Source organism: Marmota marmota, unplaced genomic scaffold, assembly GCF_001458135.2.
Source record: "Marmota marmota marmota unplaced genomic scaffold, marMar, whole genome shotgun sequence".
Lineage (NCBI taxonomy): Eukaryota > Metazoa > Chordata > Mammalia > Rodentia > Sciuridae > Marmota > Marmota marmota.
In genome coordinates, this window is record NW_025999896.1 from 872,289 (window position 1) to 900,213 (window position 27,925).

General features: G+C 46.9%; 4 protein-coding genes across 10 annotated transcripts; 2 read left to right on the forward strand and 2 right to left on the reverse strand.

Annotated features, from left to right (window-relative positions):
• Positions 1-517: 517 nt before the first annotated feature.
• Cd68 (CD68 molecule) lies at positions 518-2,949 on the forward strand. The gene is made up of 6 exons (XM_015504420.2): positions 518-680; positions 764-1,299; positions 1,435-1,554; positions 1,671-1,749; positions 1,834-2,004; positions 2,525-2,949. Exons 1-6 carry the CDS (start codon positions 635-637, stop codon positions 2,656-2,658), a joined length of 1,086 nt encoding a protein of 361 aa, XP_015359906.1. The 5' UTR covers positions 518-634; the 3' UTR covers positions 2,659-2,949.
• A 1,081-nt stretch (positions 2,950-4,030) lies between these two features.
• Mpdu1 (mannose-P-dolichol utilization defect 1) lies at positions 4,031-7,334 on the forward strand. 7 transcript variants are annotated; one of them, XM_048797992.1, is made up of 8 exons: positions 4,085-4,196; positions 5,425-5,453; positions 5,553-5,618; positions 5,795-5,927; positions 6,219-6,304; positions 6,423-6,541; positions 6,694-6,804; positions 6,954-7,334. In XM_048797992.1, the coding sequence occupies exons 4-8, from the start codon at positions 5,863-5,865 to the stop codon at positions 7,077-7,079; spliced, it is 507 nt and encodes a 168-aa protein (XP_048653949.1). In that variant the 5' UTR covers positions 4,085-4,196; positions 5,425-5,453; positions 5,553-5,618; positions 5,795-5,862; the 3' UTR covers positions 7,080-7,334. The 7 variants fall into 7 exon arrangements, with proteins under 7 accessions (XP_048653948.1, XP_015359909.1, XP_015359910.1 ...); XM_015504423.2 differs by lacking the exon at positions 5,425-5,453 and having other exon boundaries at positions 4,038-4,196; XM_048797994.1 differs by lacking the exon at positions 5,795-5,927 and having other exon boundaries at positions 4,083-4,196.
• A 34-nt stretch (positions 7,335-7,368) lies between these two features.
• Positions 7,369-9,294, reverse strand: Sox15 (SRY-box transcription factor 15). The gene is made up of 2 exons (XM_015504425.2): positions 8,688-9,294; positions 7,369-8,049 (listed from the first exon to the last, which is right to left on the reverse strand). Exons 1-2 carry the CDS (start codon positions 9,230-9,232, stop codon positions 7,893-7,895), a joined length of 702 nt encoding a protein of 233 aa, XP_015359911.1. The 5' UTR covers positions 9,233-9,294; the 3' UTR covers positions 7,369-7,892.
• Positions 9,295-10,714: 1,420 nt separating this feature from the next.
• Fxr2 (FMR1 autosomal homolog 2) lies at positions 10,715-27,925 on the reverse strand. Its single transcript, XM_015504426.2, has 17 exons — positions 27,505-27,925; positions 20,786-20,838; positions 20,342-20,435; positions 19,725-19,796; positions 19,463-19,611; positions 19,095-19,188; positions 18,207-18,323; positions 14,773-14,943; positions 14,506-14,584; positions 14,042-14,151; positions 13,744-13,830; positions 12,828-13,047; positions 12,441-12,638; positions 12,154-12,354; positions 11,976-12,071; positions 11,729-11,829; positions 10,715-11,413 (listed from the first exon to the last, which is right to left on the reverse strand). The coding sequence occupies exons 1-17, from the start codon at positions 27,583-27,585 to the stop codon at positions 11,318-11,320; spliced, it is 2,019 nt and encodes a 672-aa protein (XP_015359912.1). The 5' UTR covers positions 27,586-27,925; the 3' UTR covers positions 10,715-11,317.

Sequence of the window (27,925 nt, forward strand, 5' to 3'; positions counted from 1 at the left end):
TCATTTCTTCCCTTCCCGCTCCCACCTGCAACTTGGGTGTGGTGCAGCTCCCCTTTCCCACCATGCTTACCTTATTTGATAACACTATGCTGCCTTCCTATTAAGAGCTGCCAAATAATAGAGCTATTTTCTCAACTGAAAATGATAGTGTTAACACATGATGATGTGACCCTCTAAAGGGTTGGGTACACTGTCACAAGTGGCTCACATGACCCCAGCTAAGAGGAAGTAACTATGGAGGAAAGGGGAGTGAAAGCCTGCTGTTTTTTGCTCTCTGCTTAAATATTGGGGAGGGGCCCACCTCTTCTAGGTTAGTCCTATAACCACTTAACTCCAAATAGTAGATGATCCCGGAGACATCAGAGTGCCATCTTTACCCACGTGACATCTTTTGACTTTGCCCTGATACCTCCTACTTAGACTAAGAGCCAATAATCCCCTAACTTGATTTCGAAAACTAATGACTAAGATTGGTGGCTGGAGCTGAGGTGCCTGAGTCAGGTTGGGGGTGGGGTCAGCTTAGTTACAGGAAGTAAGGGACTTTCATTTCCTCCTTCCAAGAAGGCAAAGGGAATAGGGTTGAACAACTGGTGCTGGCACAGCCTAGCTGGACCTGGGGTGAAGCAGTTCTGCCATGAGGCTGGCTGTACTTTTCTTGGCTTTGTTGGGGCTACTAGCAGGTAAGGACAACAGGGAAACTGAAGGGAGGAGTCCCTGGGAAGGAGCCTGCCCCTGGATTGTTAACTAGTCTCTTTACTGAAAGCCCAGGAAACAGGCAATGACTGTCCTCACAAAAAATCGGCCACTCTGCTGCCGTCCTTCACGGTGACACCTACAGCTACAGAAAGCACAGCAACCCCTACAACCACTCAAGGACCCACCACCAGCAGTCCTGGAAATTCCACAATTCATCCAACAAGCAACAGTACTACCAGCCCTGGACACACGACTGCCACTCACAATCCTGCCACCACCAGCAGTCCTGGAAATTCCACAATTCATCCAACAAGCAACAGTACTGCTACCAGCCCTGGACATACGACTGCCACTCACAATCCTGCCACCATCACCAGTCCTGGAAATGCCACAACTCATCCTACAACAAGCAATGGCACTTCTACCAGCCCTGGGCTCACTAGCTCCCCTCACCCAAGACCACCTCCACCCTCTCCAAGTCCTAGTCCAAGCTCCCAGGAAGCTATAGGAGACTACACGTGGACTAATGGTTCCCAGCCCTGCGTCCGGCTCCAAGCCCGGATTCAGATTCGAGTCCTGTACCCAACTCATAGTGGAGGAAAGGTAAAGCTAAAACAGTGAGGAGAGGGCCAAGTAGCAGGAGACAAGTTCAGAGAAAAGAAGGAAAAGTAGAGGGGATGGGGAGCCTCAGATGGTAGAGTCATATAGTCTTGTGATTCTCTGCTCTAACTTCCGCAGGCCTGGGGCGTCTCTGTACTGAACCCCAACAAAACCAAGGTCCAAGGGGGCTGTGAGGGAGCCCATCCCCACCTGTTTCTCTCATTTCCCTACGGACAGCTCAGCTTTGGATTCAAGCAGGTATGGTTCTATGAGTTCATCCTCATCCTTCTCTCACCCTCCCATTGTGCCATCCCTACCAACCCCTTGCCTCACTCCTTCCTCTGCTGTCCTGAGCCTTCCTGTTCACCTCCTAGGACTTGCGGCAGAGCCAGAGCATGGTCTACCTGAATTATATGGCTGTGGAGTACAATGTGTCCTTTCCTCAGGCAGCACGTAAGTAAACCTCCCTCTACTTCCTAAAAGACTAAGTTATGGTTGGGAAAGTAGATTGGACCTGACCTTTCCTCAACCCCTCAGAGTGGACATTCTCAGCTCAGAATTCATCCCTTCAAGATCTCCAAGCACCCCTGGGGCGGAGCTTCAGTTGCAGAAATGCAAGCATCATTCTTTCTCCAGCTCTTCACCTTGACCTGCTCTCCCTGAGACTACAGGCTGCTCAGCTGCCCCATACAGAGGTCTTTGGACCAAGTAAGACCTACCTACTCCTTCCCTCCTAGAATATGCCCCATGAACTGGAAGCCCCTTCCCCAGGCCCAATCTCCCTCCCCCCTTTTTTTCGGGGGGGGGTACTGGGGATTGAACTAAGGGGTACTCAACCACTGAGCCACATATCCAGCCCTATTTTGTATTTTATTTAGAGACAGAGTCTCACTGAGTTGCTTAGCATCTCGTCATTGCTGAGGCTGGCTTTGTACTCATGATTCTCCTGTCTCAGCCTCCCCTGCTTTGGGGATTACATGCATGCACCACCACCCCCAGCCCCAAACCTCCCTTCTTAAACCCCAGACTTCCTTCCTCTCCTGGGTTTGTCATGACTATTGGGCAGCTCTCCTCCCTTCTTCAAAATTCTGCCTGATTCCCCCTTTTACTTGTTGCTCCAAGTCATTATGATGAGCTTCTCACCAGTCTACTTAATTTCCGTTCCCCTCTGCCTTTAATCCCAGCTGCCATCCTTGCAATGCCCACTTGCCCTATCTTTTTCTACCAGGTTTCTCTTGCCCCAGTGACCAGTTCACCTTCCTGCCTCTCATCATTGGTTTGATCCTGCTTGGCCTCCTCACCCTGGTGCTTGTTGCCTTCTGCATTTTGCGAAGGCGCCCATCCACCTACCAGCCCCTCTGAACATCTGCCCGGACTTCAAGGCACCAGAGAGCACCCTCATTTCCTCACCATGCAACTAACTCACAAAGTTATCTTCCTTCCCAGTCTTTCTTGAAGAACAAAAATAGAGATAATGCAATTAGGAGGAAGGAAGGGAGAAAGGTTTTTTTTTTTTTTTTTTTTTTTTTGAGAAAGGTTTCTTTACACATGACAGGCTTCTCCTCCCCAGTAGGAGAGTGGTAAAACCTACTCAAATCTTTGTCCTTCATTTGCCTTGTTCTGCCAGGATTAAAAGCCATGAATTTTTTGTCACATGCCTTTGTGTTTTACATGGTTCAGCTGCGAGGAGCCAAAAAAAAGCTGGTGAGGAGGGATGAAAATACCAATGTGATCAAATGCCCCGCCCATGGGTTCATCTCTCCAAGTCTGGCATAGCAGTTATTCAATCTGCCAGACTACTTCCTCCATTTTGGGGCCACTGGCCCACCCTTGCCTACAACCCAGTGGAGCCATCCATCTTGGCAGCCTTATTCCTGGTCCTCATGTACAATTACAGGTACAGCAGATAGCCAAAGCTACGCGTAAGTGAATGTAATTTCACTTCCAAAGTAGTACAAGTGGCTCGTAAGCAAAAATTCCCTGTCATTGTGTCCAGGAGTAGGTAAGCAAAGAACTGCATCAACCAGCGTCCGGGTGCTGGGTAGCAGAGAGCAGGGCCCCTGCAAGGGTAGTCCCAATATACGCTTTCCCAGACAGATGCTGGATCCAATCATTCTTGCTGAAATCCTTGCCCAGCACATAGTGCACCCTCGAACCATCCCCAAAGGAGGTCCCTTGCTAGGTTTCCTGAAGGCTGCCACCTCAGAGCCTCGCATGGTGGCTCAGGGGTTGCCCTCTCCCAACTAGGCTCTTCCCCCGCCCCTCGCCCCCATGCTCCTTCCTCTTTATTGTACCGGACCCAGCGGTCCCTGGGACCCGGCCCACAAGACGGAGAAACATGGGGCTCCGACTGGCCTGCTCTTGCTGGCGCCATTGCCTGTGGAGATCTAAAGAGAAAGGGGAATATAAAGGTATAGCGCCCCGCCCAACGCCATTTTGGAGAATCATTCCTTTCCTGTTAACTTTGAACAATATAAAGTTGGCAGGGAGAAGACAAGATGGCGTCTGCGGCCGCGGGGGGTGGGCAGTGATAAATCTTGCTTCCAAATTGGAAGCGTAAACAAAGACACGGAAGGTCTAACTGCGCAGGCGTATAGCTCCCGCACGCTTTAAAACACTCCGAAACGTGGTCTCTGAACTAGCCCTATTTTACGCGGCTGAAGCTGAAGCCGTGAGAAAGAGCCGGGAATAGGGGGTGGTGCAGCTTCGTCGAGGGACAGAGAGGCGGAGTGCCTGAGCACGCATGCGCACTGTATAATGGCGGGCTACGGAGACTGGCGGAAGCTGGTTTTCCAACATGGCGGCAGAGGCAGACGGGCCACTCAAGCGAGTGCTGGTGCCGATTTTTTTACCCGAGGAATGCTACGATCAGCTTTTCGTCCAATGGGACTTGCTTCATGGTGAGTTTTATTCGGCTTCCAGTGAAAGTCTTGCTCGAGCGACCTCAACCTGTAGGTGGGACCTGACTGGCGACTAAGTGACGGCGGTAGCTCCTGCCACTGCGAGTTGGGCGGAAGGCGCTTCTGAAAGGGGCGGAAGTGTCTGGGATTCTGTGGAGGGAAGGCGCATATTTGGGCAATCGGGAGAATCTCCATAAGAAGTACTTTATGAAGCTTGTGCTTTAGCGACAAGGAAGGATGAGAAGACTTACATTTTACAAAACAAAATAAAAATGTGGCCAAATAACTTAAGACTTTATTAGGTCGTTGGCAGGGTTAATTCAAAGCTTATGATGAATCAGGTCTTCAGCACCCAAAGGCTCCTGGCACCCCAGTTACTCTCCTTTCAGCCTTCCCTTCTGGGAAGCTTTCTAAATCTGCTCCTGTCAGTTCATGGAACCTCCCTGGTGCTTGCAGGACATTGTGCTAAGTGCACTCAGGATCAGTGAGATTGTAATCCCAGCGACTGGGGAGGCTGAGGCAGGAAGATCGAGATTTCCAAGCCAGCCTCAGCTACTTAGCGAGACCCTAAGCAACTCAGCGGGACCCTGACTCTAAATATTTTAAAAGGGGTTGTGGGATGTGACTCAGTAGCTAAGGGCCCCTGGGTTCAATCCCGCACCAAAAGAATGAATCCCGCTGGACCAAGCTCCTGGGGGAAGACTTCAGTGCTAGAGAAGTTGTGTATAGTTAGAGCATAAAATTAGGCCCAGGAAGGGTGGTCAGGAATAATCAGGGTTCGAGAATAAGTGGGTATATGGGGCCGGAGTTGTTGCTCAGAAGAGAGCGCTCACCTAGCACATGGGAGGCCCTGGGTTCTATCCTCAGCCCCACATAAAAATAAATAAAGGTATTGTGTCCAACTACACTAAAAAAAAAAAAAAGAATGGGTATAGAGGGCTGAGGTTCCTAGCATGTATGAGGCACTGGGTTTGATCCTCAGCACCACATAAAATAAAGATCTTGAAGAATGGGTATGTATAGAGACCTGCCTTTGGAGAGAGAAGCAGTGGAGATCCTTGGAAATCAAGCTGAGGAGTTTAGCTGTTAATTTGTAGAAAGAGAATGAAAAACTGGTGGGAGGGAAGGTGTTATGGTAGAAAGCTGTTTTGGAAAGTCCCTAGTACAAATAGGAAATGGTTTGGAGCATTTTCCATTCCTTTGCCTTTTTTGTTTGCCTCATCTCCAGATCAAACTTATTTTTGTGGACATGTGAAGGTGAGGGGTGGGGAAGGAGACAGCCCACTGGAGCACTCCTTGGACTTGAGTTCCAGAGGACTTCTCTGCATCTTTTTTTTTTTTTTTTTCTTTTCTCAGTTCCCTGTCTCAAAATTCTTCTCAGCAAAGGCCTTGGGCTGGCCATTGTGGCTGGGTCACTTCTTGGTATGTATCATAACTGCTGTCAAGGTTGGGGTGGAGGTGCTGAAAGGTCATAAACTGCATGGGTCCCCTAACTGGAAGTGGGGTTAACTGTGCTTCCCAGTCCATTCTGTAGCTGTTGTATCATGCTACCAAGGGGTGGAGGCTTCTCAACTCTGCCCTTCTCATCCTTTCCTCAGTAAAGCTGCCCCAGGTATTTAAAATCCTGAGAGCCAAGAGTGCAGAAGGGCTGAGTCTCCAGTCAGTAATGCTGGAGCTAGTGGCACTGACTGGGACCATGGTCTACAGCATCACCAACAACTTCCCCTTCAGGTGAGGGGTCCACCATTCATCCCCAAGGGTAATTGCCCACAGCTCTAGTGGGAGTTAAGATGAGGAAGGCAAAGGGGTAGAAAGGCTGAAGCCCTTCCAAAAATCTAGTTATCACCCATGGAGGTGATGAGAGAAAAGTGAGCATCACAAGAATGCCCAGGATTCCAAATGAGATGGGATTGTAGAGGACAAAGTAATCAGAAAATTGTGTCCCTAGATGGATGGGCCATGGAGGTCTTCCCTGCCTCTTTCTAGGCCCTCCTTTCTTCCTCCCAACTCTTGACTCTGCAGCTCTTGGGGTGAAGCCCTGTTCCTGATGCTCCAGACGATCACCATCTGCTTCCTGATCATGCACTACAGAGGACAGACTGTGAAAGGTGCTGGTAATTTGCCAGGAATAGGCTGCAACTCTTGGGAACCCTACTAATTATAAGCCTGGGGAAACTGAAGGATGTACAGAGGTCGATGATGACTCCTTGTTTCCTCCACCCCCAGGAGTAGCTTTCCTAGCCTGTTATGCACTGGTCCTGCTGGTCCTGCTGTCACCACTCACACCCTTGGTAGTGATTACCCTGCTCCAGGCTTCCAATGTACCTGCTGTGGTGGTGGGAAAGGTGGGTACTGGGAATAAGGCCTTGGCGGGCGGGTGGGTTAAGGGCAGAGTAGAAAAGTGGGGTGTCACACTGAGGGGAATGGAGAAATTAGTGACAAGAACATGGGAAATAGTTCAGGTGACAGAACCAACAGTCTTGACTACCTCCCTTAGCTGCTCCAGGCAGCCACCAACTACCACAATGGGCACACAGGCCAGCTCTCGGCCATCACAGTCTTTCTACTGTTTGGGGGTTCCCTGGCCCGAATATTCACTTCCATTCAGGTAAGTGCACTTTCTGCCCTCCAGAGGGCACTCTAACCTCATCTACCCTTCTCCACTGGAGACTTATGTTGCCCCCTGAGGCTTTTGTCCTTAGGGGAACCTTTCTTGATTTATGCTGAAGGGTGGCCTTCTCTGTCCTTTACAACCAGGAAACCGGAGACCTTCTCATGGCTGGAATCTTTGTGATCTCCTCCCTCTGCAATGGCCTCATTGCTGCCCAGGTCCTCTTCTACTGGAACGCAAAACCTCCCCACAAGAAGAAAAAGGAGGAATAGGGTTGAGCCAGCTGTTTGAGTTGGGAGTCATTTTGTGTTTCCATCCATCCACCCAACCTCAGGGTTCTCCCCATGTGAGCTAGTCTGTTGATGTGACTTTTAATCATTTTCCATTCCTTTGCTGTTGCAACTTCCTGAGCCAGAGTCTGCTTTCGGTGAAAACAGGTAGTGGGAACCAGATCTTTAGAAAAAAGAGGACAGTGGTAGTCTCTCATGCTGACGTTTTGATATTAAAGTACCATTCCAAATCTTGTACATGTGCTATTCAGTCATTTTTTTAATTGGCTGAGATTGTTTCTTTAGCAACAGTTTCTAGCTGTTTCCTTATGGGGCAATGTCTCACCCTGCCCTCCCACCAACCCTCTTCCCTTCTGGCCCTAGAGGACAGAACCTGAACAGTGGGATGAAGGGAACTGGGGGCTTGTGGCTGGGCCTTTTCCCTCCCCTAGCCTGGCTTGGACTACCTCTTAGACCCCAGTGCTGGGGTGGGGGAAGGGGGACAGAATGACTCAGGCAGGGCCCCAGGGTGGGGTGAGGAGGTTCCTGCTCTGGCAGGTCCAGGCGGAAGGGAGTGGAGATGGCACTGGTTCCTGCTATAGTGAGAGGAGTACAAATGGAACAATAAAGACAGAGAAGTTGTTTAATCATACAAAACTGTGTTAAGTGTGGTTTTGCTTCTGCTTTCTGGGACAACTGCAAATCTCTGAACTGTAGTCCAACCCAGGAAAAGGTTTGCAGCCTGTGGGTAGGGGATTGTTCTGGATTGGAGGAAAGGAGAATGCAGCCCTTATGGGAGGTGTGTGTCCATGTGAGTTATAGGTGGGTCAGGGGCATGGCACCAGGATTGTATGGAGTGGGAGAACCTGGGGGTAGGTAGGGACTATAGGGAGGTAGCAGCTCCCCTTGGAGCCTAGGGTCACTCTGTGGGAGAGAACTCGGCGAGGGGGTCTCCGGTCTACAATGGGGAGAGCTGTAAAGAGAAATGGGGGGCAGGGATTAGAGTTTGCTTCCCTGATTGGAGGGTCTGGGCAGTGTCCCTAACTCTTATGTGGGGACTAGTCTGACCAGTTGTGAGCAGACAGAGGTAGAGCTTGCCACCCATTCAGCCACTCTGGGTTCAGCAGGCATGGAACCAGAACCTAGGATGGCTTATAGAGCAGTGCAGCCCTGTTGGGGCATGCTCACAAGCCGGTTTGCGTGCTGTGTGGCTGTTTTCCTTTTTTGGGGCAGCAGGCCAGGAAGCGGCAGGTTAGGTTTGGCCTCTCCTTGCCCTGGGGGCTGGGAGAGGAAGCCGGGTCACATACCGGCCAGAAGCAGGGGGAAATGGGGCATTCTGATAATGATAACACCATCACATCCAAAGGTCTGTCATTTGCCCCTGCAAAGCCACCACCACCTCCAAAGTGAGATGGATAAGGTCCCCAGCAAAAACCCCAGCCACCAGGACGCTCCCACCCACACTTTACTCACAGAAGACACACAGCCTTCTAAGGGGAGTGGCCTTTGCTGGGATAACCGCCTCCTCCAGTAGAGCCCTCTGGCATTTGCCCCGACCCAGGTCCTAAGAGGGGGTTGCAAGGCTCTTCAACCCACTTCCTAAGCACTTACCTGTAGTTGCCAGTCAGGTAGGCTGTTGAGTAGTTGGGGGGCTGGTACCCAAAGCCTCTGCTCCCTTGGGTGGCTGTGTAACCCGGCCCCCAGAGTGGGACCCCACAGGCCAGGCCACTGCCTCCAGGGCTGAAGTGGGCATTGCCAGTGCTAGAACTTTTGGTCTTCCGCCGAGGCCGGTACTTATAGTCGGGGTAGTCACGCAGGTGTCTGGCGCGCAGCCGCTTGGCCTCCTCCACGAAGGGCCGCTTCTCGTCCTCACCCAGCAGCTTCCACTGTGCACCCAGGCGCTTGGAAATCTCAGAGTTGTGCATCTTGGGGTTTTGCTGCGCCATCTGGCGGCGCTGAGCGGAGCTCCACACCATGAACGCATTCATGGGCCGCTTCACCTTCTCCAAGGGAAGACTCGCGGACACCAAAGGACTCTTGGCACCCTCTCGCTCCTGAGGTCCCGAGGACGAGGAGGTAGCAGAGATGGTAGAGGTCTTGCATGCGGGAGGCTCCAGGCTCCAGGCCTGGGCCTGTGAAGAGCAGGGCAGTGCCATGGGTTCAGGGGAAACCTTGAGAGGGTGTCTTGAATGCCCTCTCAAAATAAAGGTAAGACCCTTAAATGGAAGTGTCTTCTCTATCCTAAGTCGTGATGAAGAATCTCGAGTCCTTTAACGAGATAGATATTACTCCCGACTCTAAAGCCCTGGAAATGGAGCTTTTGCTCCCAAGTTGGCACACTTTCGGGAGTCAAGCACACAATCCACTGGTTTTGGCACCCTTATACTGGAGAATTGCTCTACTTTCCTTTTTGCTTCCAAGTCCCCCACCTTCCAGTTCTTTTTCCCTTACCCTCTGCAATGAAGGTCCGGTATTAGGGTGGAGGTAGTAAACCTTTGCTCTGTAGTTGTCAGCTACCAGACACAGGAGGCGGAGATGCTGCAGACCTATCCCACCTGCACTCAGCCGTAAGTCTCCCAGGCCAGGTTCAGGAACAGCTTTTAAAGCTGACTCCTCCCCAATCCCTCCCAGAGGCCGTACCAACATCCCCCTCCATTAGGCAAACCCAGGTGTCCTTTTCTTCCCAGCTCCAATACCTACCCTCTGGGCACCACACCCCACTCCCCACCCAAGGCCTAGATGTCAGGCCTTCCAGCCCCAGTTCTACAAATCACCTCCCCTCCCTTTTTAAGTACTGACAATTTGAAGTCAATTCATTTCCACAATGGGGTCAAGCGCTCTGGGCATCAGAAACCCTCAGGGTCAGAGTTATGCTTAGAGAAACTTGGGAAGTCCCACTCCCCACCCAAATCCCTTTTCTGATGCCTATTTCTCCTCAAACCCTGACCTGCCCCTGGGGCAAGAAAGTCAGGCAGTCAAAGGGAGGTAGGCCATTTTTGTTTCCTGAGTCATTCCAGCAGGTGCTTGGGTGATGATTCAACCCTTTTCTCCAGGTGAGAAAACTCAAGCCCTCCCATTTCCAGCCCCCAGATTTCTTCACTGCTACTGAATTACAGCAAGTTTTATCCTCAAAACCAGTTGAAGTTGGGGGTGGGAAGGAAACCCGGGATAGCTCCCAGGAGCTGAGAGGTATGCCCGCTGGAGCCAGTGCAAAAGACCAGCTAGCAAGGAGGGTTGCACCCCTGAGTTCCAGAGGCTCCCCACTCTGCCTAGCGCCCAGCCCACGCCCTGGGCCTCAGGTAATCGGATTAAGCAGCCTATCCTGGCTCTCAGCTTCTAGCAGGAACAGGAACAGCTCCAGCTCTGAGCACAGCAGCCCTGCCTAGCCCACACAGTGACTCAGGACACAGGAGTGGCCCAACTCCCTCTACCAGCTATCAGGGGGGAAGGGAGCAGCACCCTGAGCCACCCCCTTGGACCAGGAGGGTACCTTGGGGCTGGGGAATTTAGGAATGCTAGAAATTGGAATGAGAAACCAACTGTAAAGGATTAGAGAATAAGAGCCAGGGACCAAGGCAGGTCTGTACTAGAGAATCAAATGAACCCAAACTCTGGACAAGGAACACATAGGAGACAGAGCCGTTTGGATTTTTTTTTTTTTTATTCTCTTTTTAAATACTGTACAGTGAAAAATAAATACGCCTTCTCATCCACCAGACAAGGTTGGTCCCCCCTCCCTCTGGGGGACCTTGTCACCCCCCCTTCATACATACCCCTGGTTCTACTCCAAAACCTTCCCCATGCCTCCCACCCACAGATACCCTTACTATCCCCGTCTTCCACAGTGATGAGGCCCCAGAAATGGGGGTACAGGATGGGAGGAGGGATAGCAGGGGAGCCCCCTGAAATGTCAAATCTGGGTGGGTCAAGGAGCACCCCCACCAACAGGCGGAGAATGGGGGTGTTCAGAGGTTGGGGCATTAGAGGATAAAGGCACATCCAGTCTGATGAGGAAGGGGAGGCTCCCCTCACCCTGGGGGTAGGGTGGACAAGAGGGAGGGGGTATGACCCTGTTACACACCCCTCCACTAGCTCCTGGAGGTTGGGGGGGACCCAAGCTGCTGTGCCACCCCCCTCCCCCCTAGATAAGAGCAGCTCCAGCGCAGGTCAGTTGGGCCAGTGAGGGCCATGGTGGTGGGCAGCAAGCGAGATGGAGAAGGGAGGGATGCAGGCTGGAGGTTTTATGAAACCCCATTCACCAAACTACCCAACTCCAGGTGGGCAGAGAGCTCCCCATTCTCTGAGGGGCCCTTAGGAAGCTTGCTGACAGAGTCACCCTGAGGGGGAAGAAGGGAAGAAAATGAACAGAAAGGAAAGCAGATGGTTAGTAGAAGTCCAGGTATAGGCATCCCCTCCCACTAAGCCCTCCACACACCAGGGGCTGGTTCCCCATCTTCACTCTTTTCACTCATCGCAAGCCATACTTTTCTCTCTGTTCTGTTCCAACTCTGCACTATTCTCAATGCAGCCTAAACTCCATCAGACACAGACACCTCAGAAATTCATTAAGAGATTTTTTGGGGGGGAAATTTTGTGTGTCCCCCGCTCTAGAATAAAAAAGAGTGGGGGTAAGCTGCATCTGGCTTGCCTACCTTCTGTCCTGAAAGAGAATCCTCTGAGGGTTTAGCGCGTTCCAATGGTGGCCGCTGGCGGCTCTGGGATTCTGCTCGTGAGATATAGTCAGCCACAGTCACTGGGAAAGGCAGAAGATCAAGTTTCAGAAGGAACTTGGGTATTCAACCCCAGGATTCCCACTAAACCCAACCCTAATCTTCACACAGGGCAGGATGTGCCCATTCTAGGCTCTAGAAGGGCTACTGGCCTGCAGTGCCTGCTGACCTGGCTGGCGGTCTCCACTAATAGACCCATCAGTCCGGTTACCACGGTTGCGGCGGCGACGGCTGCGATTACGACGTTGGGGTCTTGATTCTTCTTCTGTGGGGTACAGGAGAACAAATCATACAACCATTCTCCCATCCCTCATTCCACCCCATCTCTGACTTCTCAGGCCCCTCACCCAGGCCATTCTCTGTCATGTTGGGCCCATCAGACTCCAAGCCTCCATCCATGACAGTCCTGTCTTCATCAGTGCGGCGGCGACGGGAGCGGCGACGCCTGGCACTTGCTGGGGGTGGTTCCCCAGGCTCTGAATCAACCGGGGGCTCTGGTTCTGATGTGTCCAGTAGGCTGTAAGGATTACTATCTGGATCTTTCAGCACTGGTCAGAGAAAGGAAAGGGATGAGGAGTCAGGTGAAATTTGTCTTTCCTTTTGGCCCACATTCATGACACCAACCCTGTGGTACCTGAGCTAATAGATGAAGAGTTGTATCTTGAGGTGGGCCGGGGAGCAGGTGGGGGTCCCCTACCCCGGCCCCCAATCGGCCGCCTCCGGCTTTCTTCCCCCCGGGTTGGGGGATCCCGGTCACCAGGCCCAGCTCGGCTGGGCTCCTCTCTTTTCTCTGATTCAGTTTCAGAAGCTGTGGAAGGATCTGAGCTGGCGCCTGAAGAACACAGTGACATCTATTCAGGGCCATTCATCCCACCCCAAGATCCATCACAGCCTGAAAATTGGAAGAGTTCTTCCTCTCCCTCACAAGCCCCCCAGCCAATCATCTCTTAATCATGACTTTGAGTCTCCAAGTTTCCACCCAGCCCACTGCCTCTCCCCACTGGACCCACATATGCCTTACCATAGGCAGGACCCCCGGTCCTGCGGCCTCTGCCCCGGCCCCCATAGCTGCCACCATAGGTTCTTGTTGTATGCAGAGAGGAGGAGGAGCTCTCGTCAGTGGTATAGCCAGCCTTATCACTGCTGCCACCCCGTCCACTCCCAGGAGGGCGAAAGCCCAACCCAATCTGGCGAAGCTGTTCATCAATTTGCAACCTCTCCAAGCGAAGCTGCTCCACCTCCTGATTGGGAAGAAAATGGAAGATGAAATGGAAGAAGGAAAAAGATCAGTGGACAATTCCCTTTTTTCATGCTTCTCCTACATAGCTAAGCTCTCAGGAATGCAAAGAGAAAGAAGATGCTGGCTGAATAAGAAAAATTTGGGAATCTAACCCCACAGTCAAAATTTCCACCAATGGTTCTTGTTCTACAAAGACAAACTGGGTCTTTGTAGACAGTGACACATGCCTGTAATCCCAGCAACTGGGGAGGCTGAGACAGGAAGATTGCAAGTTCAAGGTCAGTCTCAAGAGCTTAGCAAAACTCTGTCAAAATAAAAAATAAAAAGGACTAGGGTCACAGCTCAGTGGTAAAGCACCCTGGGATCAATCCCCAGTACCTAAATAAATAATAAAAAAAGGCTGGAAGCTGGATATGGTGGCACATGACTATAATCCCAGCAACATGGGAGGCTGAGCAGGAGGATCACCAAGTTCAAGGCCAGCTGAGCAACCTAGTGAGACCCTGTCTCAGAATGAAAAATTTATAAAAGGCTGGTATGTATCTCAGTGGTAGAACAGTCCTAGGTTAAATCCCCAGTACTAAGAATGAAAAATGACAGATGGGGAACCCCAATTCTGAAGCTTATCCTTCAGAACTCCTTCCCTGCCCCTTGCTGTACGCAGTCTGCTCCTTTCCTGGGCTTTCAGCATGGCTACCTGCAGGTAGGAGAGGTGATACTCCAGCAGCGCCTGGGCATTGCTAATATTCTCTCGGGTGCCAACAAATATGAAGGGAACCATTCCCTGGAGAGCAGAGAGAAGGAAAGATGGGTCAGAAAGGAGAGCAGAACACAAATATTAACCCCACCTGGTCTCCCAGGGGAGCCCACCCAATGAGATCAAATTCTACTAGGGGTAAACAAAAATTTGTGTTCCACCCTCTGCAAATAACAAGCCCTCAGAAAATAATCCCTCCTACTTCTGGAAGCCAATCTCTAGGCCTAGTTGCACATACCTCCTCTCTGGGGTTCTTCTTGTCATTATCACCTTCCACACGAACCCTCACCACACCAGATTTATCCACAATCTCCTGGATCACTTTCCCATTCTTTCCAATCACTTTGCCTGAAAGGGTAAAGGAGGAATTAGGCCTTTTTCTGTTTTCTTTTTTCCTTTTAAAGGAAATAAACACTTATGAGAATCCCATATCTGGGCCCCTAATGCTTTTTTTTTCCCCCTTGAGACTGGGAATCACTCTATTAATAACCTGGCTGGTTTCAAACTTCTTGGCTCAAGCGATCATCCCACCTCATCTTCCCAAGTAGGTGTCACTGCACTCAACTTTCTCCCCACCACCACACTGTGATTGAACCCAGGGCCTCATACATGTTAGGCAAGTACTCTGCAACTCAGCAACACCCGCATAGAAAGCTGGTGGCTTTCTATTCTATTCTCTTCTACACATATACCCAAACTCACCAACCAGGTTCCTGGGCACTTGCACAGAGTCCTCAGAAAACTCCAGGTAGCTTCGGGCCTGTCGGCATGCCTCAGGAGTCTATGGAAGAAAAGTAGAGATATGTTACTAAAACCAAGGACCTGGATCTCCAACAATGATCTCCAATGATTCTGGGGAAACTGGCTACCACCAAAAGCAAGGAAAAAGTGCACCATAACTCAGGTTTGTTTGTTAGCCTCCCTTCCCTCTATAACCTAAGATCCTGAAGGTAGAGATCTTTTGCTAACCTCCCCATAGATGCGAAAAGTGCAAGTCTCTTCACCCAACTCAATGGCCGTCACCCCAGGTACTTTTCGGGCCTGCTGGATATTGGCACCATGAGTCCCAATTGCCAGACCCATCAGGTCCTCTCGCACGGTAAATTCCTCCTGGAACGCTGCTGCCAACTGCTTGCTTGTCTGAGAAGAAAAGACATTGTAAGAATCATGGTGGTGAGCCAGGTGCAGTGGTGCACGCCTATAATCCCAGCAGCTCAGGATGCTGAGATAGGATGATCTTGAGTTCAAAGCCAGCCTCAGCAACTTAGAAGCCCTAAACAACTTAGTAAGAACCAAATAAAAAAAATCATGGTGGTAGAATCTCAGAATACCTGTCTAATGTGCCTGCGTAACTTAAATAAGAAAGTCAGAACCACCCTGGAGTCTGCTCTCCACTAAGACCTTTGTACAAAATGCAGAAACTTTTAAATACCAATGGGGTAGGGAGGAGGAGGATGGTGTAATAAGGGCAGAGTATGGGCTGGAGTCATCAAAGTTCTGGATTTGGCTTTAACACTATCAATAGGGTTGTGTGATCCTGAACAAAACACACATTGTGCCTCTGTCACCTGCTAAGTGATTGCAACTGACCCTACTTCATTCTCAAGACTACCAAGAGCATCAGACAAGGTTGATGTGAAAGTTCTTTTCCCAAGGTACTGACAAGTGTAAGAAATTCTTACCTTAACCAAACAAACAACCATTCTTCCCAAAACTCAACAAGTTGAATAAAAAGGGGTTAAGAAAAGCAGAAAATGAGCCTATGGAATACCACAGTTCTACTTTATTTCTCAACTAGCCTTTAGAGGGATCCCTGGGTTCAGGGTCAAGAAGATAAGAAAGGTTCAAAAGTTTTCTGGAAAGGTTGAGTCAAGGTAGAATGCACCTAGAAGTGAAAACAACTGACCGGGCCACTGAAAGATCACAATACACCATTTCTTACTTCTAAGATGGACAGGGTGGAATTATTGCAAGGAGCACACTAGGCACAAGAGAGAACTGGGAAAAGACACTTAGTGGGGTGTTCAAAATTTTACTAAGTTTTGGAGGAAGAGGAGAAGATCCATGACTTATTAGTATCTTCTAGAGAAGATAGAGAAGGATTTTATTTCTTTTTTTTTTTTTTAAGAGAGAGTGTGAGAGAGGGAGATTTTTTTTTTTTTGAGAGAGAGAGAGAGAGAGAGAGAATTTTTTAATATTTATTTTTTAGTTCTCAGCGGACACAACATCTTTGTATGTAGTGCTGAGGATGGAACCCGGGACGCATGCATGCCAGGCGAGCACGCTACCGCTTGAGCCACATCCCCAGCCCCAGGATTTTATTTCTTAAACTGCGTTGGGGGTGTAGCTCAGTGGTAGCACATGATTAGCATGCTCGGGGTCCCAAGTTCGATCCCCAGCACCAAAAATAATCTGCTTTAAGGAAAAAAGGCATTTGTTGTATTAGTTCTTATATGTCATAGCTAATATCCGTGTATATATGTATTTTTTAAAAAATAGTTTCTTGCTATGTCGACGAGGCTGGCCACCAACTCCTACACTCAAGCTAGCCTCCTGCCTCAGCCTCCTGAGTAGCTGGGTACAGTTAGAATTTTAAATAATTTTAAAATGAAATAACAACAAACAAAAGGCAAGATATCTTAAAAAGAAGGACATGTCCCTATTTTTCTTTTTCCTTTTTTTTAAAAAAATATTTGTTTTAGTTGTAGGTGTACACAATAATCTTTATTTTATTATGTGGTGCTGAGGATGGAACCCAGTGCCTCATGCGTGCTAGGCAAGAGCTCTATTGCTGAGCCACAACCCCAGCCCCATGTCCCTATTTTTCACACTGTGGACCTATGCCTAACTTAGCTTATTTAAGTTACTATACAGATCAATATAGCCAAGTCCTGAAGAGCTGAACAGTCTACCTTTTCATGACCAGGAACCTGCACACTGGAAACCAGAGCAGAAAGTTTGTATCATCTGACAATAATGGTGAATTTTAAACTGGCAGTGCCCTCAGAAACATTCCTGGAAAGTGAAAGATTGTCATAATCCAAAATTTGCATAGGTTCACAGAAAAGCCCCCAAAGGATCAGTTCACTTGAAAAATGAAAACAGATGTACATGTACACGTGTACACACATACACACACACGCTCTACCATTTAGAATGGTATAATACCTAGGAAAAGGGAACCTGATGATTACAGGATTTCAGAACTTAAAAATCTATAGAGAGGCGGGGAGTGGTGGCGCACACATGTAATCCCAGTGGCTTAGGAGACTGAAACAGGAGGATCTCAAGTTCAAAGTCAGCCTCAGCAAAAGGGAGGGAGTAAGCAACTCAGTGAGACCCTGTCTCTAAATAAAATAAAATAGGGATCAGGATGTGGCTCAGTGGTCAAGTGTCCCTGAGTTCAATCCCTGGTACCAATAAATAAACAAACAAACAAACAGAATCTATAGAGGGCCTGGATATGTATCTCCAGAGCACTTGTGGATCCCAGTGCCACAAAACACCCCAACCAAATAAATTTGTATAAATATTCTTTTCTAACTATTTCACTGTCATAGATGAAAAAGAGAAAGCTTATTGAAATCAAATGGTTTTCCAAAGAACGCTTTATTTGACAAAGCAAGACAGGATTCCAAGTCTAGCAGTGTTCCCAGTGTCCAAGTGGTTCTCACAGATATCCCACAAAGCAGTTTGGATTAGAGGCAATCTGGGGGCACTACTAGAGGTAAGAATCAGGATTTCTTCCTTTCTTTTTTTTTTTTTTAATATTTATTTTTTTAGGTGTAGATGGACACAACACAATGCCTTTATTTTTATGTAGTGCTGAGGATCAAACCTGGGTCCCGCCCATGCTAGGCGAGCACTCTACCGCTGAGCCACAATCCCAGCCCCTTCTTTCTCCTTTCTTTCTTTGATTCTTTTTTTTTTTTTTTTTTGGTGGTACTAGGGATTCAACTCAGGGACACTTTAACACTTTACCACTGAGTTACATCTCCAGCCCTTTATGTATTTTATATTTTGAGACAGGGTCTCATTAAGTTGACCAGGATGGCCTTGTACTTGCAATCCTCCTACCTAAGCCTCTCAGATTGCTGGAATTATAGGCATGTGTCACTGAGCCCAGTACCCTCTTTGCACTTTTATTAGACAGTGTTTATCTGACTGTACTTCAAGTAAAATTTCACTTCATCATTGGACATCCTACCTTAAAAGAACATTTGAAAATAACTGTACCACAACATGATGGAGCTCCAACATCTGAAGGAGTATGAGATAAAATAGCTGATCCAGGTTTAACAGTCAGGAACAGTTTTAGCCTTTTTGTTCCATAAACACAAGAGCATGAGACAATAATGGGGCAGGAAAGGAAGGGGAAAAAACATTAGGGGATCAGAACTTACCTCTAGGTGCTTGGTAGCTTCTTCATTTCGGGACATAAGTAGCAGTTTGGTGCGCAGGCTTCGGAAATGCATATCACCCAGCAGAGATGCCCGCTTCACAGGGGCTTCTGTGGTTGACTGGGAAGAAACCAATGTGAAGTCATTAAAGCTGTGCATATACACTGGGAAAATGCCAGTAGCTAGAAATCAGAATGCCTGAGTCCCTGGAAAAGGTCAGAAGAAATAAATGTAGGCAAGAGGAAAACTAACGTTAGTCTCACAAGAGCCAACTATCTGGGTACCTAAGGGGGTTAGTTGTAGACAAAAAGCATGGAGCAAGTATATAATAAAAGATATACAGTCTCTTTTTCTTTCTTTTTCTCTCTCTCTCTTTTTTTTTTTTCCTTTGGTACTGGGGAGTAAACCCAGGGGTGCTTTATCACTGAGCTATATCCCCAACCTTTTTATTTACTCTGAAACAGGGTTTCACTAAGTTGCCCAGGCTGCCCTCAAACTTGCAATCCTGCTATCTCAGCCTTCCAAGCTGCTGGAATTACAGATATGTGCCACCATACCTGACTACACAGTCTTATTTTTGAAAATCCAAATATCCAAGAAAGAGTCCCCAACTCTAGTTCTAGCTCAATGGTAGAGTTTTTGCCCAATATATAGAAGGCCCTGGGTTGGATCCCCAGCACACAAGGGGTGGGAGGCAGGGGGAAGTAGGGTTATACACAAGGAAAACTAAGGCTATTGGTGCCTTGGTGCCTGTAGGGTTAGGAGCAATAAATTTTTCTAACAAATAAATATAAGCACAATTTGGCTTCTCCCTTTCTCCAAAGAGGCTAAAAAGGAAAAAGAGAAAATTGTTGAAAGGGTTTACATGAAATTCATGCAGAATAAACTCACCAGAATAAAGAGTTCACTATTTGTGATGTTGAGAAAGATGCAATTAGCTCCCAGTGCTTTCTTGAATTCTTTATGGACATTTTCATTGGAGCAGCTGCAAGAAAGAGTAAAGTATTCAGAATAGAGTACAATAAAAGGTTCAGGGGACAAAAAGCAGAGAGAGAAGAGACCACAGTTAAAAAACAGGGATGGGAAATGAAAGGGACATGAACTATAGAGGGCCAAGAAAATAACATGAACCAAATGAACTATAGAGGGCCAGGGAAACAATAGATAAGACTGAATAATGGGAATGGGCCTGGGAGAAATAAGGACAGACATTAGGGCTGCAAAGAAGGTCTTCCATTCCTGACCTCCCTGATACTCACGCCTCTCTCAGATCTTCAGGCACAGCCATGGTAACCTTGAAGAAGCTGCCTTTGGTTGCAAGGGGATTGGGATTAACTGGCCGAAGTCGCTCCAGGGTGACAATCTCATTGTAGGTGGCATCACAGGCAGCATATTCAATGACATAAAACTGGTAAGATGGAAAGAAAGAAGTTGCAGATGGCCTGAACATCTATCTGCTACCTATCCATGAATGAATAAAACATTCGTTCAAAAAGTTCTCCAAACTTTACAATCACTCACATCTCCCTTCATCATCCGCACACGGGCCAGCCACCAGCCACAAGGTTCCTGTTCATTGGCTCGAGAATAAACCTGAAGGAGTTGGAAACCAAAGAGACATTGAAGATCATCCCAAACATCTAGAATGGAATAAGCATTAATATACTTGGGATGCATCCTAAACCAAGGATAAAGTAAATCAGAGGAAGAGATTACTAACTAAAAATCAGAGAGCACTAGACTTTTTATTTATTATTATTACTAATAATTTTTAGAGATGGGGTCTTGATTATGCTGCCAATTCTGGCCCTGAACTCCTAGACTAAGCAATCCTCAAGCAATACTCTTCCATCAGTTTCCCAAGTTGCTAGGACTACAGGCTACACTACCACACCTAACAGCATACTACCACATACTACCACATCTAACAGCAGCGGATTTTAGATGCTATTATCACAAATGGAAGAAAAGTTAATCCCCTGAACCTGGGGAGCTCCCTGATTTTGTCTGATCACTTCCCCAAAGGCTATATGGCTGGATGTGGTAGCTGAGCTGGAGAAAAGAGCACCAAATAACCAGAGAAGAGCCTAGGATCGTGAGAATAAAAGTGATGTTCTTCTTTTCTTCCCTGCCCTTACCTCCACTTCATCCCCTTCTGTGATCTCCTTATTATAGTCAGCCGGAGGTGGTAGCCGAACATCCCCAAAAGGAATCTGTCTTTCACTCTGCCAACTGTAAGAGAAATAGTGTTATGAAAGCTATTCAGACTGATGTGGTCACCCATTTCTTTAGGAAGGGGTTACTGCCTCAGCTGGGTGACTTCCACCTTCCCTAGTTAATTGAAGCTAAACTCCAGGCCTTGCTTCATAGTGATGCCATCTTCCACTTCTTGCTAATATCTAGCAAATGTCCCCAATGTCACCAAATATTCAGCCCTTTCCTCTCCTGGGATCCATATGTTACCCACAAAAATCTTTGGCTCTTCCCTACCTATTATATGCCTCATAAGACTCAGCCGCCCCCTCTTCTCCACTCTTCTTCTAGGACCTAGTATGCTGGGTTCTCTATTCCCAAGGTCTTACTTGTTTTCAAAGAAGATGGTGACGGAGTCTTCATGGACATCCTTCACAAAGCCCTGGAAAGAATTTTTTTTTAATGTACAAAACATAAAATGACATTTCACCACCACTTTAGCCATCAGGGGAACAGAGACACTCGAAACCCTTAAACTAAAGTTTTAGGCGGGGCCACAAGCAGTCTAAAGACAGGGTCAGAAAGGCTGTACTAGGAAGAGAATGGTAAGTTAGAGAAAAAAATGATATTGGCATGGAAAGAGATATATGTGGCAAAATACAGATATAAAACAGGATGCAAACTAAGTAGAAGAGGAAGTACCACCTGCAACAGAACAGTCTGCAAACTGGTGGTCTACTCTGGCTCTGACAGGGGCCTCCCTATCTGTGTCTTCCTCCTGTTGTGCTGAACAGCCTGCCAGAGTTCAATTAAAATACCAACAACAGCAAGGCTAAGAATATCCCATGAGACAGTATAAGGCTATCCTGGAACACCTAGAGGACATCAGGATCTGCTGAGAGAAGGGTCCAGCTCTCCCTACAGCAAGAGACCTCAGCACACTTGGTGTTCTTGATGCCCAGGGTCCTTGGAGTATAAAAAGAACACTGGAGTAGTTCAAAGTAAGGAATATAATTTTACAGAAGAAAAAATTAGGATTTAAAAGACATGACTTTTTAATGACAGAATGATCGCTGAATTTGAAAATAAAATCTATAGAAGACCCCATCTTTTTTTTTTTAATAGTTTTTTGTTTTTTTTTTTTAAAGAGAGAGGGAGAGAGAGAATTTTAATATTTATTTTTTAGTTTTCGGCGGACACAACATCTTTTTTTGTATGTGGTGCTGAGGATCGAACCCGGGCCGCACGCATGCCAGGCGAGCGCGCTACCGCTTGAGCCACATCCCCAGCCCTAGAAGACCCCATCTTGAGGTCAATAATAAAAGAAAAAGGGATTGGGGCTGGGGTTGTGGCTCAGAGGTAGAGCGCTTGCCTCACAGTTATGAGGCACTGGGTTCAATCCTCAGTACCACATAAAAATAAATAAAGGTATTGTGCTCATCTAAAAGAAAAATATATTTAAAATTAAAAAAAAAAAAGAAAAAGAAAAAGGGATTATCAGATAGTTGGTCCATCTCTTTCGGTCCTCACTGAAGAGGATATGTTCAACCTCCTAAATCCTAAACTACCTGTTTAACCCCAAACCTAATTTTTCTGCCTTCCCTATTTTTTCACACATTCAAAATTAGGAATTTCTAATTTTGACAAAATTCAATTTGAGTTTATTCTTTTATTGACTATACTTTTGGTTTCATTCTAGAAATCTGCTTAATCCAAGACCACACAGGTTTTCTATGTCTTCTCTGGAATCTGTATAGTTTTTTGTTTTATATTTAGATCTATAATCTGTTTTGAGCTAAATTTTGTACTGAAATGAGAATTGATCAAACTTTAGTTTTTACCTATAGGTATCCAGTTGTTCCAGAACCATTTGTTGAAAAGACTACCTTCCCTATAAACTGTCTTTTTCATTTTTGTCAAAAAAAGTAATATAGAATGGTATGAAACCACTCAGTTGGTGAATTTTTTGTTGGGAGGTACTGGGGGATTGAACCCATGGCCTCACACACGCTAGGTGAGCACACTACCACAGTCACATTCCCAACCCTTTATTTATAGCAGTACTGAAGGTTAAACCCAGTGTGCTCTATTATTGAGGTACATCCCCAGCCCTTTTTCGCAATAGGACCTTGCTAAATTGTGGAGGCTACCCTCAAACTTGCAATCCTCCTGCCTCAGCCTCCCAAATTGCCGAAACTACAGGAGTAGCACTACCATACTCAGCTTAAATTTCATTCTTGATACAAGCCACCTTTCTTTTTTTTAGGGACAGGAACTTATTATGGAGCCCAGTTCTTTCTTAAAGCCTTACTACTATGCAAGGCATGTAGTTATTACTACTTCTGGGTCTCTTTCTAAACCAAATTTTTATCTTTCTCTGATGATCTCTTCTCAAGAAATGCTTATAAATCCTCTTCATTCAGAAACAATATTCACTCCTACCACTATATATATATATATTTTTTGTACTGGGATTGATCTCAAGGGCACTTGACCACTGAGCCACATCCCCAGCTTATTTTGTATTTCATTTAGAAACAGGATTTCACTTGAGTTGATTAGCACCTTGCTGTTGCTGAAGCTAGCTCTTAACTGGAGATCCTCCTGTCTCAGCCTCCCAAGCTGCTGGGTCACTCCTACCACTCTCTACCCAAGTCTTCTGAGGGACTCTAACTCCTTACTATCTTCCTGGGTTATTTTTCCCTTCTGAATACTTTCCTTAGTTACTTCCTAAGTGCCTTCTTCCCACAACCACTAATATCTTATTCCTACCCCTTTTCATTTTGTCTTTGTGGTGCTGAGAATTGAACCCAGGGCATTGCACATGTTAAGCATGTGCTTTACCTCTGAGATAATTCTTCCCACACCCCCACCCCCTTTATTTTTATACTGGGAATTAAACCCAGAGGCCCTTCACCACTGAGCTACATCTCCAGTCATTTTTTTTGGTACTAGGGATTAACCCAGGGGCTCTTTACCTGAGTTACATCCTGAGTCACTGGGATTACAGGTGTATGCCACTGCACCCAGCTCTCTTATCCTCTTTATTAGGGTTTGTCTAAATTTCTAGAAATATGTCAACCTGACTCTTGTCAGATTCTTTACCCAAAATGCCTACCTCCAAGTCTTCATAATAGGTTATCAAGATAAAAGTAACCTATTCCAAAACATTTTAGGGATGAGACAGAAGGAAATGGAAAGGAGACAGAGGAGAATCACCTGCCTGCATCTTTTATGAAGAGATTTGCACTATGCCATTAGCTTTAATCCAATTCTCCTCTACCATGTTGGGGTTGGCTCACAGGGTTAACAGTATTATATATATTTTTTTCACCACAATTTCCAAGGCGAAATGCTAAAACTCAGAATGGGGTCAGCCCTCACATCGTTGAGCAGTTCAAAATAAATGTCACTCACCCTTATACTTTCAAGGTCTTTTTTCCTTCAAATATCCTCCAAAAGTAGGTCTTTTCCCAATTACACATTCCAATCCTATCTCTGCTCTTTAATTCTACCCATTAGCCTTGATAATGGTTTTTGTTTTTGTTTTCCTTTGAGGATACCAGTGGGAGAAAATGAGCTCCAAGTCCTGCTCACTCTATGCTCACTGGGAAAATAAGCAAATAAGGGCAAGAGCAAAATCTGTTAGAAAACCATCCAGATCCAGAGGATGACTTGATTCAGTGGCCGTACTATACACTGGTTTTTATCTTCTGGGGTCTAGCACCAGGTAGGCAGAGAAAAAATGTTCTAGGTTTCTAGGTATTTGTTTCTCAAATCAAAAGATACGAAATCAGTCCCTACCTTCACCCTATATTCTAGTCCTGACCTATCAAAAAAAAGGACTTCTAGGAGAAAAGCAAGAGGAGTTCGAATTTGATGATGCCCCATTCATTAAGAAAGGAATGAGGGCTGGGTACACTGGCAAATACCTATAATCCCAGCAACTTGAGAGGCTGAGGCAGGAGGATCGCCAAGTTCAAAGCCAGCCTGAGCAACTTCACATGGCCCTAAGCAACTTAGTGAGACTGTCTCAAAAAAATAAAAAGAGCTGGAAATGTAGCTCAGTGAAAAAGCACACCTGGGTTCAATTCCTAGTGCCAATTAAAAAAAAAAAAAAAGAGGAAATGAGGGCTGCGAGTATACTTCAGTGGTAGCATGCTTGTCTAGCATGGATGAGTTACGGGTTCAATCCCAAGCACTGCCAAGGAGAAAAAGAAAAAAAAAAAGAATGAATAGAATTAGAATATCTAGGCAAGGTCTAGAAAGTAGGATAACTGTGTCCTAGGAGGTGAATAGAGAGTTCATTTTGAAGTGTACACTTAAAAGAAAAAAAAAATTACATTCTGACAGAAAAGGAAGGATTGGTGGGATAGTTACAAAATAGCTTAGATCTCAGATCTGCCATCTCTCCTGGAAGAAAATTAAAATAGGACTCAATTCTCAAAGAGGAAAAAGGACCTCCACAAAATTTATAGTTCTAGAAGCAATGTAAACACTGCTTGACCACACCAAGGTTTGCTGAGTCATGAATATTAAATCAGTAGCAAGGTCAGAATGGATAAGTATCTATATGGCACTGAGAGTTGAAAAAGGATTAGTCTGAATTTAGAGATTTGTTTTTAACTCAATCATGGAGCAGAAAATGCTAAGGTAGTCAGAACACAAAACCTACATTATCTAGCTTTAGGCTCAACTCCAACTAAACCCTATTCTGTCCCTTCTTCACTCAAGTCTATCATTCCCATACTCCACAGGAGAAAAGGGAAAGATTCAGAGATACTTTCTGTAGGATACTCCTATATGGAACAGGAAATGTGTCCCTTGCCAGCCTGAACTAGATACCAATCTTGCCTAGCTGGGCAAGGTTCCTATGCCTCTAGAACAAAAAAAAAAAATAAAATAAAATAAAATAAAAAATAAAAAAAAAAATCACATCTTCATCTTAGACTCAATTTGAGAACTGCTCTTCTTGAAAGCGAGAATTTGAGGGTGAGAAGGATCCAAATGAAGGACAAGACACTATGGGAAAAAGGGCTAATATTTTATGAGGAAGGTTATTTCAACAAAGGTAAACAAGTTGGGGGGACAGAATATGAGATAAATGTGTTCTATTAGAACCAGAAGGAATTAAGAGACTTTTTGCCAAAGAAAACAGAAATATTATGGAGGTAGGCAGGATAGAAGAAAAAGTCCCAAGAGTTAGGAAAGTATGCAGAAAATGAGAAAAGAGATCAGCTGAGAGTGTCCTTCAGCTAGAAACAAAATAAGGGTGATTCCTAGGGATTACACAGGAATAGAGAATTTTAGGATAAAAAGGCAAAGACTTACATATAAAGAAATCTGGGGGCTAGGGATATAGCTCAGTCAGTAGAGTGCTTGCCTTCCATACACAAGGCCCTGGGTTCAATCCCCAGCACAAAAAAACGAAAAAAAGAAATCTGGCAAGGAAAGATAAAAATGGTAGGAATTTAAAGTGAGCTTTAAAAAAAAAAAAGACAAAAATGAACTTGTCAACTGCAGTGAGGGGCACATACAAACCCTTTCAGCTAAGTCTTCCATGATTTCACAGAGTCAGAGAAATTCTTCCAAGGGCATGAGAAGGTAGAAAGATCTATTGAGAGAAAATGACCTGAGGGAACTGAAGGAAAGGGGGCCCTCCTCCTCATACCTGACATTATGAGCAGTATCTTTTCTCTGGCCTCCCAGAGTGAAATGAAAAAAAATGAAACAGGAATCAGAAAGTCTGGGACAATTCTAGGCATAAAATCCAAAAAAAAAAAAAAAAAAAAAAAAAGTTCAGAATTCCATCAGTCACACAAAGAAAACATTCCTGAGAGGCAAGAAGTTTTCTCTCTGCCAGGAGTGGTGGCACACACCTATAATCCCAGCTACTGGAGAGGCTGATGCAGGAGAATCTCAAGTTCACAGTCAGCCTGAACAACTTGGAGAGAAGCTGTCTCAAAAATTAAAGGGTTGGGATGTAGCTCCATGGTAAAGTGCTTGACTAGCATGCACAAGGCCCTAGGTCCCACTCCCAGACAGAGAGGAAAAAGAAAAGGTCAGGGTCTTTCTCTGACTTAAATCTAAATGGGTGTGTGTTGGGGGGGGCGGCAAGTGACCTAGAAAATGATGGTAGTAAAAGGATTTAAAAAAAAAAAAAATCCTGGGCAAGAGAAAAACTGAAATAACCAAGGTTCTTTTGAAAAAGATAGTCCCTGTCTCCTTCCAGAAAATATTGACAGATCAAAAACTGGGAGAATTGACCAAAGGACTTCCAGAAGTGGAAATCCTTGAGATAAACCTAAGGAATCCTGGTGAGAGTCCTTTTAAGAGATCATGAATAAGAAGCTTATTATGCTCTCAAGATGAAAAACTATATGAATGATCCAAATGTAACTGAGGTCAAAGTGAAATACCAATTACAATCCATCCCTGAGTAGAATGGCAGATCAGCTGGGCTTGGAATAAAGGTGTGACGGATGACAGACTTGTAAAAAGAATCCACTTTATGGTTGGCTGGGAGGCAACTCGACTGATATAACCTGGAACCAAAGATGCCAAATGTCATAAGTGGATTTTGACCGTTTCTCCTTCGGCTGGGAACGGGGATATAAGATGAAAGTGGGGTGAATGTTCCACAGCCAGTAGACAGAAGACTCCCCGAGGAAGATTAAAGGATCCAATATGGGACAGTGGACCTTCCCAAGGGGTTCATGTGGGAGAAGAAAGAAAATTCTCCATGTGCTTAGACTGAAGGGAAGATGTGATTAAGGGCTAAGGTATGTCTTTCACTAGGAAGCAAGAAAGTCAATTAGAAGCTGGGTAAAGAGGTTTATCATGGGGGGCAAGGAGCGCCGATCCAAGCACAATAATGACCTGATGTCCATTTTCTCGGAACTGGAGGTAAAAACAGGTGTAATAGAGGGGTCAAAAATAAGAGGAAGAGGGCTAACTCACAGCGGTCTGCCCAGGAGGGCTGCGGGTGGGAGCGTGGGTCGAAGGTTCTAAGGGTCAGCTACAGGAGCTTGATCCCGCCCCACTCTTCCCAGTTCCGGCTGCGGGGAGGGGGCCAAAGAGGGTGTCCAGGGTCGGCGCGCTGCCTCACCTTGTAGAAGGCCCCGTTGGAGCCGCGCACCTCGACCGGCAGTCCCGGCTCCACATCCCCCCCAGAGGACAGGCCGCCCATGGCGCCGCCACCGCCTCCGACTCCGGCGGCGGCAGCAGAAGCAGCGCTCTGAGTGCGGGTCGGGCCGGGCCCCCGGCGTCTCCCCGGAGGAGGAGCCGGAGGGGGAGCCGCGGGGGGCGGGAGCCGGGCCGGCCCCACGGCGGCCCTGCCACAGCCAACGAGCAGGGGGCCGGGGCCGGGCCGCTCCCCGTCCGCCGCCGCCGCCGCCTTGGTCTCCGCCACCGTGAGGGGAACGGCCGCCGCCGCCGCCGCTGCCTTCGTCACCTCAGCTTCCGCCCGCCGCCGACCCCGCTGCTGCCTCAGTCCCGGGACCCGCCGCTGCCGCTCCACGGCCTCCACC